This window comes from Mixophyes fleayi, chromosome 1 (assembly GCF_038048845.1).
Source record: "Mixophyes fleayi isolate aMixFle1 chromosome 1, aMixFle1.hap1, whole genome shotgun sequence".
NCBI lineage: Eukaryota > Metazoa > Chordata > Amphibia > Anura > Limnodynastidae > Mixophyes > Mixophyes fleayi.
Genome location: NC_134402.1, coordinates 266,868,613 through 266,884,368, shown reverse-complemented (window position 1 = coordinate 266,884,368; position 15,756 = coordinate 266,868,613). Strand labels below are relative to the sequence as shown.

Here is a 15,756-nt window from a genome sequence, read left to right as displayed (position 1 = left end):
AATTACATTAGAATGGCTTGGGTGCTACAGATTGTATAATAAAAGTATATTGATTCCAAGAATATAACAATAATAATATTATTTTCAATAAACTATTCTCTCTGCATTATTGATAGATTTCCTGTATTCTTATTACTGATTTCATGTTGAATAATGTTTTATTGCATAGTAAACAGTACCAAATAAGCATTTCAGGGAAAGACATAATCCCATCTAGACATTTTCTGTTTTCAGAACAATTTTAATACCAGTATCAAAACATATATTTCCCTCAGGAAATTGTGTTATGTTATTTTGTTTATTTTGTTTAGTTAGGTGATATTTAGATATGCAGAGAAATAGAACAGTATAGAACAGAACCTCGGTTGGTATGGATAGTATCATTAAGTCCACAGTCCCTTACTGCTTATTTTCACATGACTCAGTTGTTAGATCTTTAATGTTGGTGGTTTATTTATAAGCCTTTTTGCTGCAATGTTATGTTTAAATCAAAGGTTTCATAGATTCTGATTATAACACATATTCATTTGAGAATATATTGTTTTTTTATTAAAATATATATGATATTGCTTATTGCAAGCTTCTCAGGGAGACTTTGTTTAGAAAGTTCCCAGATATATTATGGTCATGTGTGATACAGATATAGGGTACCATACTCCATAAAAAAGATGCTCAAACTGTTTAAGCAAATTCAAAGTTCAATCGAGCTAGGTTAGTTAAGCTTAGTCATGAAGTTTATAATTTGGGTCCGATTCTTAAAACATATTCTTACTAAAGGTGAAATGAACATGTTCGTCAAATGTACTCTACATCAAATGCGTTTGATGTTGAACAAAATGTCTTACACGTATGTTGAGTGAGTTCGGTGTGACTCAATTGTGTTCGTCATTTGTGCAATACATTCCATTTCCAAAAAAACTTATTTGCCATACAACTAACAAGTTTGCCAAATGTGTTCTCTCTGTGCTGAGAGCAAGTTTGGGGCTGTTAAACTCCATTTTGGAAAGAATTTTCAAATTTGCTCAGTCTTCACTATTGGAGAGCACGGTACATTATCTCTGTACCACATGACCAACAAATGTTGAACAGGTTCAAGGTTTTAAAAACCATGGTTGAATCTTTCAAAAATTTCCAAAGATTTTTGGAACTTTCACAAAGTTCAACAAACTAGTTCAAGAGACATTGTCAAAATGGTTCAAGTTTTTCTACTCCCCCAAAACACATCATCACATGAAATGTCTAACTATTTACTGTTCTTTTATTCACCTTTTTAATAAAACATCACTTTTGATAACATAGAAAATGAGAGATGTGGTGCTGTACTATTCGGCAGTATCAAACATGGACAGTAACTTCCAGGAACAGTTTTGCATGTATAGGGTGATAGATGCTTCTATGTGGAACTCACTTTTCATAATGGAAAATTTTGTGCACTAATTTGACGAATGCAGGTTCATTAATGAAACAACCATGGAAACCAAGGATACTTGGAAAATATTGTGTAAGCAACCACACTTGTATCCATTGTTATTGGTGAAGCTTGTTTTTGTCATAGTAGTTTCAGAGAAACTACCAAGCGTAAGAGAAGGCCTATTTATTATGAAATATTAAATACAAAGTTATTGTTGTGTTTGAAGTTTTCTTTACCCTGACTGCATGTCTTTGGTTTGTATAACAGGGTGTCCAGTGAAAGGTGATTCAAATCCAAATATCTCTTGGTTTCATGAAAGTCAACCACTGAACAATGGCACAAGACCAACACATGAGATTTTGGAAGGGGGACAGATTCTTCGACTAACTAATATAAGAAAAGATCATCAAGGAGAATATAGCTGTGTTATTAAGAACACATCGGATTCACTTATGCAAAAAGCTTTTTTGTCAATAGAAGGTAAATTAAATCTTTGTTGGCCAATAATGAAGTAGTGAATTTATTCATGTTTCGTATTACTGTGTCTTTAAACTTGAATATTTATCACTTATTTGAAGTGGTAAGCTGACCGTTTCTAATATTACTTTCCAAAACTATGTAACACAACGATCAGAGAGGGATGCTTAAGATTTGTCATGAAAGAGTTACACTTTTCTCACGTGTACATAGACAAGCAGACACGGTCTGCAGTAATTAACATATGATATGGCTTAAAGAGTTTGACCAGTTTTGGACAAAACACCAGAGTTGTAGTTAGAAATGATTTTGAAAGCAGTAAGTTTTATACAATTGTTGTTCTCTATGAAAAGATGACCTGCTTACAGGTTGCTACAAGTGTGGCACCCTACACCAGTGGGTTTCAATTATGGCAGTTCCCACATTATAAACATCCTAATATATTACAGATTGAACATGTATGTATTTTGTACTCTCTCACCACCTGTAGCATCACCAGATTACCAATGGGCAGCGTTTGGTCTCCTGCCATGCACAGCATCATGTGGTAACAGAGGCGTCCAACATACACAACTGAGATGTGTTCTGGACAAGCAAGAAGTCAATGTGTCTCACTGTCTAGATAAACCCAGACCACTCGTTAAGGCCATTGCATGTAACAGAAGGGATTGTTCACCAAGGTTTGTATTATGCTCATATACATTCAGTTGTCAACATTTTATCTTGAATTCATGTTTTTTGTTCAATAATACATATAAAATGTCACTATTTTGTTAGTATTTGGGACATGCAAATTGCTTTCATTATATAGCTTCAACAAGTAAATGCTGTATGCACTGTATACACTACTTGATCAAAAGTATGTGGACACCTCTTCAAATTAGTGTTTGGCTATTTCAGCCACACCTATTGCTAACAGGTGTATAAAATCAACCATACAGCGATGCAATCAACCATAGTCAAACATTAGCAGTAGAATGGGTCTTACTGAGAAGCTCTTTGATTTTCAACATGGCACTGTTATATGATGTCACCTTTCCAACAAGTCAGTTGGTCAAATTTCTGCCCTGTTAGAAATGCCCCGGTCAACTGTTAGTGGAACGTTTAAGTACAACAGCAGCTCAGCTTCAAAGTGGTAGACTACACAAGCTCACAGAGCAGGATAGCTGATTGCTGAAGCACGTAGTGCGTAAAATAGTTTGTCCTCGGTTGCAACACTCACCACCAAGTTCCAAAGTGACTCTGGAAGCAATGTCAACACAAGAACCGTTAGTTTGGAGCTTCATGAATTGGGTTTCCATGGCTGAGCAGCTGCACACAAGCTTTAGATCACCATGTGGAATGCCAAACATTGTGTAAAAACCTGCCATTGGACTCGTGTTCTCTGGAGTGACAAATTACATTTCACCATCTGGCGGTCTGACGGTCAAATCTGGCTTTGGCGGAGGCCAGGAGAAAGCTTCCTACCTGAATGCACATTGACAACTATAAATTGTGGTGGATGAGGAATAATGGTCTGGGGCTTTTTTCATGGTTTGGCCTGGGCCCCTTAGCTCCAGTGACGGGAAGTCTTAATGATACAGCATATAGTGACATTCTAGAGAATTGTGCGCATCCAAATTTGTGGCAACAGTTTGTCCCTTTCCTGTTTCAGCATGACAACACCCCCATACACAAAACATGGCCCATCAATGAATAGTTTCCCCAGTTACGTATGGAAGAACTTGACTGCCTGCACAGAGCCCTGACCTCAACTCCATTGAACACCTTTGGGATGAATTGGACCACTGACTGTGAGCCAGGCCTCATCGCCCAACATCAGTGCCTGACCTCACTAATGCTCTTGAGGCTGAATGGATGTGACTCCCTGCAGCTATATTCCAAAATCTAGTGGAAAGCCTTCCCAATAGAGTGGAGGATGTTATAGTAGCAAAGGGGATATCAACTCCGTATTAATGCCTATGGTTTTGGAAAGATGTGTTTGATTGTCCACATACTTTTAGCCATGTAGAATATATGTGGAGAGAATGCCAGCAAAGTAGTGAGGAGAAACAGAGTAAGCAGGCATTCTTATAGATTAAAAAGAAAATCAGTCTCTGTCATTACAAGAGTCAACATCAGTTTCACATAAATTTAATTGTAATATGTTAAAGATCTTAAAGAAGTACAATGTTCTATGAATATCATCAGTGTTATTTTAATTAGTTTAGTGTTTTCATAATTTACCAAAAAGTTCATGACTTTACCAAAAGTTGTGTGTGTCCCGGCCACTCCAAATATTAGCTGCCTTTCTGCTTTTATTTCTATTTGTCTTACATTACTTTTCAGCCAGAAGCGTATATCTCTATATAAGCTTTATACACTATATAAATTGCAAAAGCTCTTCTTAGTGGTATCAGTAATTTGATGTGCTGACAGGAGTATTTCGACAAGAATAATTTCTGTGATTTATGTCTATTCTCTTCTTGAGCTACAAGAAAGCTTTCTGCTATGTTCAGCTAGAATGTTCTCATACAAAAGACACAGATGATTCCAGTACGCTTTGGGACTTAAAATGCTAGACGTAAACCACGAAACCACATTAGAAACTAGGAGATCTTTTCTTTTGCTTTTGACCCCGCTGTGTTATGAGGGTGTCCGAGAAACACACCTGAGATAAGTTTAAATGACTGATCCTTGCCAAATGGAATATCATGTTTGTCCAAACGAAGGCACTGAAAAAAACCACTACACATTTTGATAGTGGATGTTTACTTACAAAGTTTGGTGAAAGTCATGACATCAGCTTTTGTAAAAATGCATATTCTAGGAAAAAATGCCTCTTAACATATGCATTCTCAAAAGGGTCAAAGTAAGCACGTCCCGGCTTGACCTAACATCCAGTATTTAAAAAAAAATATCACACTGCTTCTCAAGTATCTGATTAACTTTCCACCGTTTGTCATATCAGCTTCAAGATGTGCTGGAACTTACTCACTCACATTTTCATCACCTGCTGTGACAAGAGGAACATCTAGCAGTTTCTGCATTACTAATATTCTTTTCACATATATGCATCTGAAGCTCCTTGTGAGAGTATTTAGCAGCTGAGTTAACCCAACAAATGGGCAATGAGCACCTCATATGCAGTGAGACTACCAGAGCGCATTTTTCCTTCTTTTTTCTAAATGTCCAGGGTTTGGAACAGGGACTCTCTGAGGCAACTTTAAGAAAGAACTTTAGGGATATTAAATATGCTGCAGCAAAAAGGTTCTAGACATTTATCGCAGTTACCATGTGAGACTTCATTCTCTGTGACCAAAGAATCTAATATGACCATTGAGTGTCTGTCACTTGAAAACAGTTGACACATTGGATACCCCTACATTGCATATTGAATTGTTATTCGCACCTTTTCTTTGCCTTGATCAAGTTTGAGTGTACAAAATATAATATGCCCATTTTATAAAACATTTCCATAGATTATAAAGTCTCTTTCTGGCGATTTCAGAGTGCAGGTCAGCATACAATGTTGAGTAGAGTATTATCCATAGGAATTCTCAAACTCCCTGCACTTACTCTGCCCTCTGTATTGTACTGCAGTGGCAGTGTGGCACATGTAGACATGAGCGACAGGTGTCCAATCACACATTTTGTCTCGCTTAAAATTTGTACCTTCTCTTTACAAAGATTACAAAAATGATATTCCCTACTCACTGTACACACTATTTTAACAGAAACTAGAAATCCATAATTTGTAGTATGTTTAGTTATTCTACTTTCCCTGAAACAGTTAAGAAATGTTTGCCAGATCCTCTTGCAAACTTCTAAAAAAAATACAGTCAATACACATATTGAAATCCTTGAACTCATTGGTCTGTACCGCTCACCTAATTATTACTGAACTTCTATTCAACCATAGCACTAACGTGATGATACGTCTCCAAGGAAATGGCTACTTTGCCAGCACCAAAGGAAAATATATGGGAAAATTACACAGTTACAGAAAACGTTCTACATCCTGTTTTCATTTCAACCTGAACACTGGTCTTGGCTGGAAATGCATGCATTCTATGGTGGAAGAGTTGTGGACAATTATATAAAAGAGAAAAAGGTAGTCTTTGGGGATTAGAGAAGGCAAAACACTTTAGTTAGTGTTGTGCTGCATAGTTTCACTTCCCTCTCCAATCTGGATGTGTTGATCCGTCAAAAAGTGCATTCCTCATCTTTCCACATTTAAAACTTAGCTGATACAGCTGTGCAGCTATAGGGTGTTGGCTATAAAATGGGCTGGTGGTCTGTCCTTATAATATAATAGTGAGGTTTGTTTTCAGTTGAACTCAGTACAGTCTTTTAACCCCATCTAACATTTCAGGTTCTTTTTTTACAGTATATTATAGTTCTGAGATGTTTGATTAATGGTTTTTATCTAACCATATTGCTATTTAACCATATTCTTTGTGGTAGCCATCAAAACTATTGTTTCTTTTACTGTTATGTACTCTCTTTGTCACTGCTTTGCAATTCTCTTTTTTTCACGGCAGATAAAAGGGTTGATATGGTTGGTTCAGCAGAGGATTTCTCTGTGCACATATGAGATCTAGGCTGTTTTAGAACACAACAAGTTTATGTAATCAGTAGAGATGCTCACTGACCCCCATGAAGTGGTTTTGGTTTTGGATCTGGATTAGCTTTGTGTTTTGGTTTTGGTTTTGACAAAACCGCCCTCGTGTGTTTTAGTTTTGGTTTTGGATCTGTATTTTTTTGAAAAATTGCTAAAATATGCTAAAATTTTGCTCTTTTTTTGTTACTACATTATTTTTAACCTCAATAACACTAACTTCAAGTCATTTGCAGTCAATTTTGACCACCTCACAGGTCACAATATTATTTTCATACACTTTCGTGCAAATATCGTATCGACCTGGCTTGATGCTAAGCGACAGAGCAATGACTCAAACACACGGCAGTTCCTACCACATCTAGGACACCTTATCACATAGCAGTGGCAGAAAAGAAAAGTGGTGCAAGATGGAATTGTCCTTGGACCATCCTACCCACCCTTATGCTGGATCTTAAAAAGGACATGCACACTTTAACAAGCTAAGCACTTCAGCCACAAAAGTGGCACTCCTTGTTCCTGAAAAGCTTGGTTTGTTTGGGCCCCCACAAAACAAGCTAACAATGGGCTTAAGGCACCTAAGGTAACAGTGCTGTTAATGAACTCTACTGTGGCAAGATGTTGTTATCATTATCCTCAGCCTCATCGTCACCCTCATCAGTGTGTACATCATCCTCACACAATATTAATTCATCACCGCTGGAATCCACCATTACAGAAGTCTCAGTATTTTGATGTAATTGGCGGGAAAGGCCTTCCTCGTGGAACTTGAAGTTTATTTTTATGAACATCATCTTTTCCACATTTTGAGGGAGTAGCCTCCTACGCCGATCGCTGACAAGGTTCCCGGCTGTGCTGAAAATCTTTCAGAGTACACACTGGAGGGTGGGCAGCTTAGGCAGTGCAAAGCGAGTTGGTACATGTCTCCAAATTCTCTTTTTTTCCTCCCAGTATGTAAAGGGACTGTCTGATGTGTCTATTTCTATGCTGTCGTGAAAATAATCCTCCACCATCCTTTGGATGCTGATGGTACGACCAGGTGGAGTTACGGCAGAGGTGTCACGTTTTTTGGTCAATTCTTTTAGACCACACCAGATGTCAAAATTTGGTGCTGAGTCATCTGCATCATCCCTGGGTCTCTTGGGGAAGCTATGTTTTTTCCTAGCAGCAGTTGAGTGAAAAACTGAAGGAAGAGATGCCGTCCTGTCACATAACACTTGAGCTGTCATCTTGCTCACCAGGAGCTTCTTGTATCTCTTCAGATCTGGGTCAGTTGGAAACAAATAGAAGACGTAACTCTTAAACCGAGGATCAAGCACAGTCGCCAAAATGTAGTGATCCAATTTCAAGATTTTGATAACTCTTGGATCCTGGTGAAGAGAATAAAGTACTTGATCTACATGTCCGACATACTTAGTGTAATTGCTTTGTTTCATCTCCTCCTTCAGTTTTTCAAGCTGCTTTTCCAGAAGTCTAATTAAGGGAATCACTTGACTCAAGCTAGCAGTGTCTAAACTCACTACTTCGAATGGTTTCAGCACCTTGCACAACACGGAAAATATTCTTTACTGTGCTTCACTAAAATACATCTCCCCTCCTTTCCCAGTGTCATGGCTTGTGGAGTAAGCGTGGATGGCTTTTCACTGTTCCTCCATCCGCAGAAGCATATACAGGGTGGAATTCTACCTTGTCACCATCTCTTGCTTCAGTTGGTGGCAGGGCAATTAAATTGCTGTTGCAGCTGCTGCAATCTCCTACACGCTGTTGTCGAATGCCAGAAATGTCCATATATTTTACGGGCCACAGACAGCATCTCCTGGACGTCCCTGTCATTTTTTAAATAGCTCTGCACCACCAAGTTTATTGTGTGAGCAAAACAGGGAATGTGATGGAATTCAGCCAGCTGTAATGCTCTCACAATATTGGTGATGTTATGAGAAATGACATATCCTCAGGAGTGTCCAAACGGGATAAGCCATGTTGCAAGGACATCCCTTAATTTTTGTAACAGATTGTAAGCTGTATGCCTCTTAGTGAAGCCGGTGATACACAGAGTAGCCTGCCTCTGACAGCACGGTGGCAAAGTGGTTAGCACATCTGCCTCACAGCGCTGGGGTCATTAGTTCAATTCCCGACCATGGCCTTATCTGTGTGGAGTTTGTATGTTCTCCCTGTGTTTGCGTGGGTTTACTCCGGGTGCTCCAGTTTCCTCCCACACTCCAAAAACATACTGGTAGGTTAATTGACTGCTATCAAAAAAATAAATAAAAAAATGACCCTAGTCTCTCTCTCTCTCTCTCTATGTCTCTATGTGTGTATGTTATGGAATTTAGACTGTAAGCTCCAACGGGGCAGGGACTGATGTGAATGAGTTCTCTGTACAGCGCTGCGGAATCAGTGACGCTATATAAATAAATGAAGATGATGATGATGAAATGTGATATACTTGGGTATATGCTGCTGCTGCTCCTGCTGGTGAAGGCGAGTCACCAACCCAGTGGGCTGTCACAGTCATATAATCTTTAGTTTGCCCAGTTCCGCTTGTCCACATATCTGTGGTTAAGTGTACAGTGGGTAGAAAGGCATTTTGTAGCTCAATAATTACATTTTTACGAACCTTCTGATAGAGGTGAGGAATAGCTGTTCTACTGAAATGGTGTTGTGATGGAATTTGGTAATGGGGACACAAGACCTCAAGTAACTGTCTAAAACCAGCTGAATTAATAGTGGATATTGGATGCAGATCTAATACTAGCATAGTCGCCATGGCATCTGTGATCCGCTTTGCGACCTGGTGACAGCTTTCATACTTGCTTTCTCTTGCAAAGGATTGTTTAACAGTCAATTGTTGTAAACTACTAGTAGTCTTCTTCTTGGTCAGCTTCTGGGATGAAGATTCACCCCCAGCAGCAGCAGCAGTGGGACTAACACTCAAGAATTCTTCTGAGGAATCCAGGATAGTGGAGGAGTCATCTAGCCTTAGCAACTTGGATGCAGGACTAACTCCGATCGCTACTGAGGATATTGATGAGGACGTTGTTGTGGGTGTAGATAGCAGGCATCAGGTTGTAGCTGAGAGAAGGGTCCTAGCTGATGATGGACTGCTTGTTGTTATTTTTTTAGCATAAGCTTCTGATTTTCCCAACAGCTTGCCATGAACTCGCTTCAAATGGCGTAACATGGATGAGGTAAGGTCCCTACCTCGACTGACTGTGGCTTTACAAACGCTACAAATGACTAGACAACTGTTGTCAGGATTTGGGTAACAATAATTCCACACATAAGAAGTGGATTTTTCGGTTTTATGTCCAGGCATGACATTGGCCGCCTTCTTATCACATGCCAGAACTGCTTCCACCTGTGCAGGACTTACACAAACAACATCATCATCAACATTCTCATTAGCACTCTTGTCGGCTACACAAATATCCCCCTCATTCTCTTGCAATTCCAAACTGGCATCCTCAATTGACGTATCACCGGCTACACTCGGGCTGTTCAGGCACACATCTGCAGAAATGCTGAAAGGGGTCTTCTTTATGGGTACACTATCAGAATGGTCACGATTACACATACCACTCATGGATGGACTCTCCTCAGGGATTTGTGTCATGTCTGAATCTGAACATACATTTTCCTCTAATGCCTTACTGTTTTCTTCCAGCTCGGCTTTTACACGTAAAAGTATTTGGGCTCCACTTTTGGAGTCCGAATGACAAGGTCTTCCTTGGTTACGACTGACCTTAGAAGAAGATGCCTCAGTGACAGTTGCAGAACTCGCACTCGTAGAGAAAGGCGAGGCCTCATTCTTTCTTTGCCACTGCGTGTGTAGAATGGCATGTTGGCAATTTTATTTTTTTCTGCAGATAAGTTTGCCTGGATTACAGGTCTTTTTTTCTTGACCAAGGTAAAAGTTGTTTTTTTACATTTTTGTTTCCCTGACTTAAAAACACTATGCACTTTTACATAGGCTTTACCAGATGATGTAGAGTGATTACGATCATCATGACTGGTGCCAGCAGCTGCTTGGTGATCCTGCTCTTCTGTGTACTGCTGTGAATCCATTTTGATAACACTGTACACATTGACTGCAGATTCAGAAGAAAAGCCTGCCAGGCCTAGTATTTGTATTTCAGCAATGACAAAGAGCAATGAAGCTCTTCTCTTTGTGTCTAACCTATAGAACACTGTACACTTTGACTGCAAATTCAGAAGACAATCCTGCTAGCCCCAGTATTTGTATTTCAGCAGAATTAGTAATGGAGCAATGGAGCTCTCCTCTTTTTGTGTTTTACCTATATTACACAGTAGAATGTGTTACGTATATATTACAGTAGAATGTGACTGCAGAATAACACCAAGCCTGCCAGCACTAGAATTTGTATTACAGCAATGACAATTAGCAATTGAGACTTTGTTGAACACTGCTACCCCCTCCTCTTTCTATTCTATCTCTGTTGCTGCCCAACTGTTCTACAGACTGTGCTACCCTTTTTGTGTCCCTCTGTGAAATGGCGCTAGATTGCCGTGGAGGGCGGTACTTATAGTTTTCAAAACTCGCGTAATCCGAGATTTGCCGATGCAACAATGACGTTTTGCCTCATTTTCAACTCTGAAAAAGTTTGAATGTACCGAGCCAGATATGCTAAGTTCGGGTGTGTTCGGTTCTCCGGGAACCGAGCCTGAGCATCTCTAGTAATCAGCAATAGGTGTAATGTTGTGTTGCTAGTGTGAGGATCATGTTTTTGAGTAACATGACGGACACAGTGACTTATGATTGCTGGTGATAGGTTTTGCTTGTCTTTGGCAGAAGTACACAACATGTCTTTCCATATATATTGAAAATATATTTTTCATTTATCTAAACATTAACATTGTTCAAGGCCCCTTGCACTATTCTCCGGTCCAAAAACACCACAAATTTTAAGCTATCCTAAATTAACTGTCTCCAGTATTATTTTAATATCTCTGTCTCTTTTTTATTGTGATTAATACAGTTTCTGCATTAATTTACATTTTATACAGGTATAACGTTTCGTTCCTTAACTCAAGATGACTTATCTTGAAAAAGCTCTTGATAGATATATTTAATCAATAACAAGACCTGAGTCTTGCCAGTCAGGTTTTGTGTGTTTTTTCTATTCTCATTATCTATTATGTTATGTATGTGTGGACATTGGTGTCCAGTATACTGGATGTAATTATCTGGATCTGTCTTACTCTGTGTGCCTGGATTGCACAATAGCTCTGCTTTTTTCAGCCAGTTTCTAAACAATCCATTCAGATAATTTGTTAATACTAGCAAGAAATTACAGCAGAAACACTAGATTTATTGCATATCACAGTACATGGTACAGTGAAAAAATATATATATGACAGGCATAGCCAAAACATTTATACCTATTACAGAATAAAAATGAATACTTATCTTGTGCTGTTCAGTAAAAGGATATGCTCTCATATGCCCACCACATGCCTCTGCATAGCCGTATGTTCCACCATAAGGACTCATATGTTCCACATGTTGCCTTATATTTTACCACATAGCACAGGGTACTTACCCCAAGTCACCATGATACACTGCAGCCACTCTCTACAACAGTCAGGAAGCCACACTAAGGAAAAAATATGTCAGCATTATAAAACCAATCACAATGCCATTGGCATCAATATCTTCTATGCAGTGTCCTTGAATAGACTTGCTGATAGATAATCTGATGGGCATGTTTAAAAAGCCCTCCCCATTGTCATATCCTTACCTTAAGTTCTGATGAACTACTGATAAACTATATTTTCTTGTATGAAACTGCCTGAAACATATATTGTACCATTGTTTTCCTTTAGGTGGATGGTGACATCCTGGTCACCATGTTCACAGAGCTGTGGAGGTGGGGTCCAGAGCCGGAGGGTTACTTGCCAGAAACTGACAGGGACAGGCATTTCTGTTCCAGTATCAAGTGACGTCTGCACATTTTCTGCAAAACGTCCTGTTGACAGTCAGAGTTGCAGTAAACAGTTGTGTGTGGAGTGGACTACATCAGTCTGGGGACAGGTAAGAAACATAAAAGAGGCCATTGAAGTACAGTATAAAGATATCTTTTACATTGTGCTATCATTCATTACTACCTCTGAACTTCATTGCATACCAATTGTAGCCGAATTTACAAGAGAAGTCCATTGGTGCTGCCCCTCATTGTGCTACCACATGCGCTGCCTGCATGACTACGTAATGAGTATACCATGTTCTTTAGTCTTGGCAGAACAGTGCCTGCACTTTCTTATGTCGTCCTTCGAAAGTGACTGTATTTTAATGCTGTATTGTCCCCAATTTTCATTCTGTGTGTTCAAAAAAGGCAGAAATCAATTTAGAGAAAATGGGACAGGAGGAAATTTGTATTACTGCTGTTGCTTAGTGCTGCTGCGATGCTGGATCTACGCTCCAAGCTGATTTGCATCCAAGACGGCTGATTCTTCTGCTTGCTCCTATTTCTGACCTTGTATTAAGTTAATAAGTTGGACACAGGGACTTCAGTTTCCACTGGGATTTCAAGATTAGGGGGATGTGGGCTAGTTTTCATGTACTCCTTTCACCTGTAAGAGGTATTGTGTGTAAGTCAGCTATTTCTGTTTGTTTCACAGACTTTTAAGTATGTAGTAGATGGGGTGCTTTCAGTGGATCTTTTAGCAAGTTAAGTACCTTTTATGTATGCATCTGATCAATTTTCTTAGCTATCTTTCTACCAATTATTATCTGCTTTTCAACAGCTTATTGTTGACAGACAAAAATGGCTGTCAGACACAGATACAGTCAGTCTGCTATACAGACACAGGCTTACAGCTCTCAGAATGTCATGTGAAAGCAGAAGGGTGTCATAGTGCAGACAGAGCTCAGAGGGGCATTCCAAAGTCTCTCTGCTCATTACATGTGCCATGTGACAGTGGTCTCCATGGTAGTCCAGAATCATAAATCATTTATTCGCAGCTTGAAGAAACAAAAATACCAACATTCTTGTTATAGCCTGCCATAGTGATTTATGTAAAAATAAATACACTTGATTCATTAATGGGGTTGCTGCTTTAAGCCTTGTATTACTGGAGTTTCAGGACAGACGCTCTCTTTACTCTCCAGCGCCAGGGGTTGAGGCCTCCAGAGCTGACACAAACAAGACACTCTTCAAAGTATAAAAGGCGCCTTCAGGATATGTCAAGAGTTGTCACGCTAGGAGCTATAATAAAATATAATAGTAAATTGAAGTGAAAAGGAGTTTTCTATTGCTGCAATAAGAAAACTAGGCCTATAGCTGCTTTATAATAAATCAGACCCAAAATCTTTATCCTACAATATGTTGGCTATAGGCTCGGACAATCCATGTCCTTACAGACAACTACCTAAAATCCCTTAGGGTACACCTGCAGGAAAATAAACCATAACATACTAGTTTGCCATTGATAGGCTACATACATGTTGATGTATATTTTGCCAAAAATCTGATGTTGGCGAGGCAAGAGAAAACATCCTTATCTTTGCGTATCTTAATATTTTTTCAAAAAAATTAATAGGAACACATGCACAAAATACAACCTACATATAGTCACATTTGTTATTGATTTCATTTTTCAGGACACAGAGGGCTATGGAAGGGCTTTATATATGCCCTACCTGAAGACATTTTTACAGCAAGTGGTTGGCAAGGGGTTAAAAACATGAAGCAAAGGATATAGCAGACGCACACAACATATCAAGGCACATTAAATAAAAGGTTAACTTACCTAAAATAATGTTTCAGTTTGCCTTAGAAAACAGTCACCAGCCGTACAAATAAATTTGTATGGCAAAGAAACTAGATCTACAAGCAGAGCACCTTTTTAGCATATGTTATTAAGAAGTTAAATAAATACATACCAAGTAGTTGTATAATTGAGTTACTTCCTTCAAAACTTTGATGCCTTTGTGACGACATAATGCCTGTGGCACAGGGTCTACAAAAAAGAAATACAAGGGCAAGTAAGCTATAGGCACTGTGCCATAAAACTAGCTTCAATAACATAAATTCATAGTAAGAAAAACTATGGAGCAGAAAGAAAAGTATTTTTAATTGAAAGCAAATATATATATATACATATATATACATATGCATTTGTTTTCTTTTACAGAGCAGTGAGCCTTTAATGTACAAAGTATGCCCTTAGGCTGTGGGATATATTTTGTTTGTTGTTACTTGAGTATTTTTTATGTGTTCTTGAGCCAACCACACTTAGAGGCATCACAAGGTGTTAAGTGGACCGTGGATCAATAGTGCTTGTACATGTGTTGTGCATGTGTTTCTTTATACATAACTTTGTACTGTCCTTTTGTCATTGTGAGTCTTAATGTGTAAACAGTCAAATGAGAGTCTCTCGTGCTTGAATTTGCTTGATAGGTCATAATGTTTGCGTCCTGAAAAAACAAAAAACAATGGTACTCCTCTGCTTTCACAATGCAAGAGCGTTCTCTTGATAACTACGCAAAACCGAGATTAATAACAAATACAGCCGACTGAAATTACAGTTGTGTGGTTTGTTTTTATCTAACTAATAATTCTATGTTGCCTTATGTAAAAGAGCTAGTAATAAAATGTACATAGCTATAAAATACTTGCCAACATTGCCAAGTTGTGCTCTGGGAGATCAGGGGGGAGGTGGGTGTGTGGGGGCAAGGCTTGGCGAATTGCGTCTTTTGGGCCCGCCCCCATACACTGACATCACATTTTCTAGCCTATTACAGTAGGGGGTGGGGCCACGATGACGTGCAAATCACAGGCCTATGACCTGCCCCCCGCCATCTGAGTGTCAAGGATCCGGGAGATTGCCCTGCTCTCCCGGGAGTCCAAGAGGACTTCAAGAAATTCGGGAGTCTCCCAGACATTCTGGGAGAGTAGGCAACTATGAATTATACATGTAAGAGGTCCTCTAAGTTTACATAAACTAAGATGTTTGATATTGTATTGTCATCTATTGCACAGTTACAGTAGGTGTAACCTGTTGTTCTCTGTATAACGGTCATTTTATGGCTAACTACATTGACCTTGAGTAGGTTTAGTGACAAGAAGTCGGTTTCACTTAGGAAATGATCACCCTGCAATCACTTTGGACTAGATTTACTAAGCTGCGGGGTTGAAAAAGTGGGGATGTTGCCTATAGCAACCAATCAGATTCTAGCTGTCATTTTGTAGAAAGTACTAAATAAATGAAAGCTAGAATCTGATTGGTTGCTATAGGCAACTTCCCC

General features: G+C 39.0%; 1 protein-coding gene across 4 annotated transcripts in view; it reads left to right on the top strand.

Annotated features, from left to right (window-relative positions):
• ADAMTSL1 (ADAMTS like 1) overlaps positions 1 to 15,756 on the top strand; it is a 784,967-nt gene that overhangs the window by 760,097 nt on the left and 9,114 nt on the right. For all 4 annotated transcript variants that reach the window (XM_075210866.1, XM_075210846.1, XM_075210837.1 and 1 more), the window contains 3 exons: positions 1,679 to 1,891; positions 2,379 to 2,568; positions 12,333 to 12,540. In XM_075210866.1, the coding sequence (XP_075066967.1) occupies positions 1,679 to 1,891; positions 2,379 to 2,568; positions 12,333 to 12,540 (611 nt within the window). The remainder of the gene's footprint in view (positions 1 to 1,678; positions 1,892 to 2,378; positions 2,569 to 12,332; positions 12,541 to 15,756) is intronic.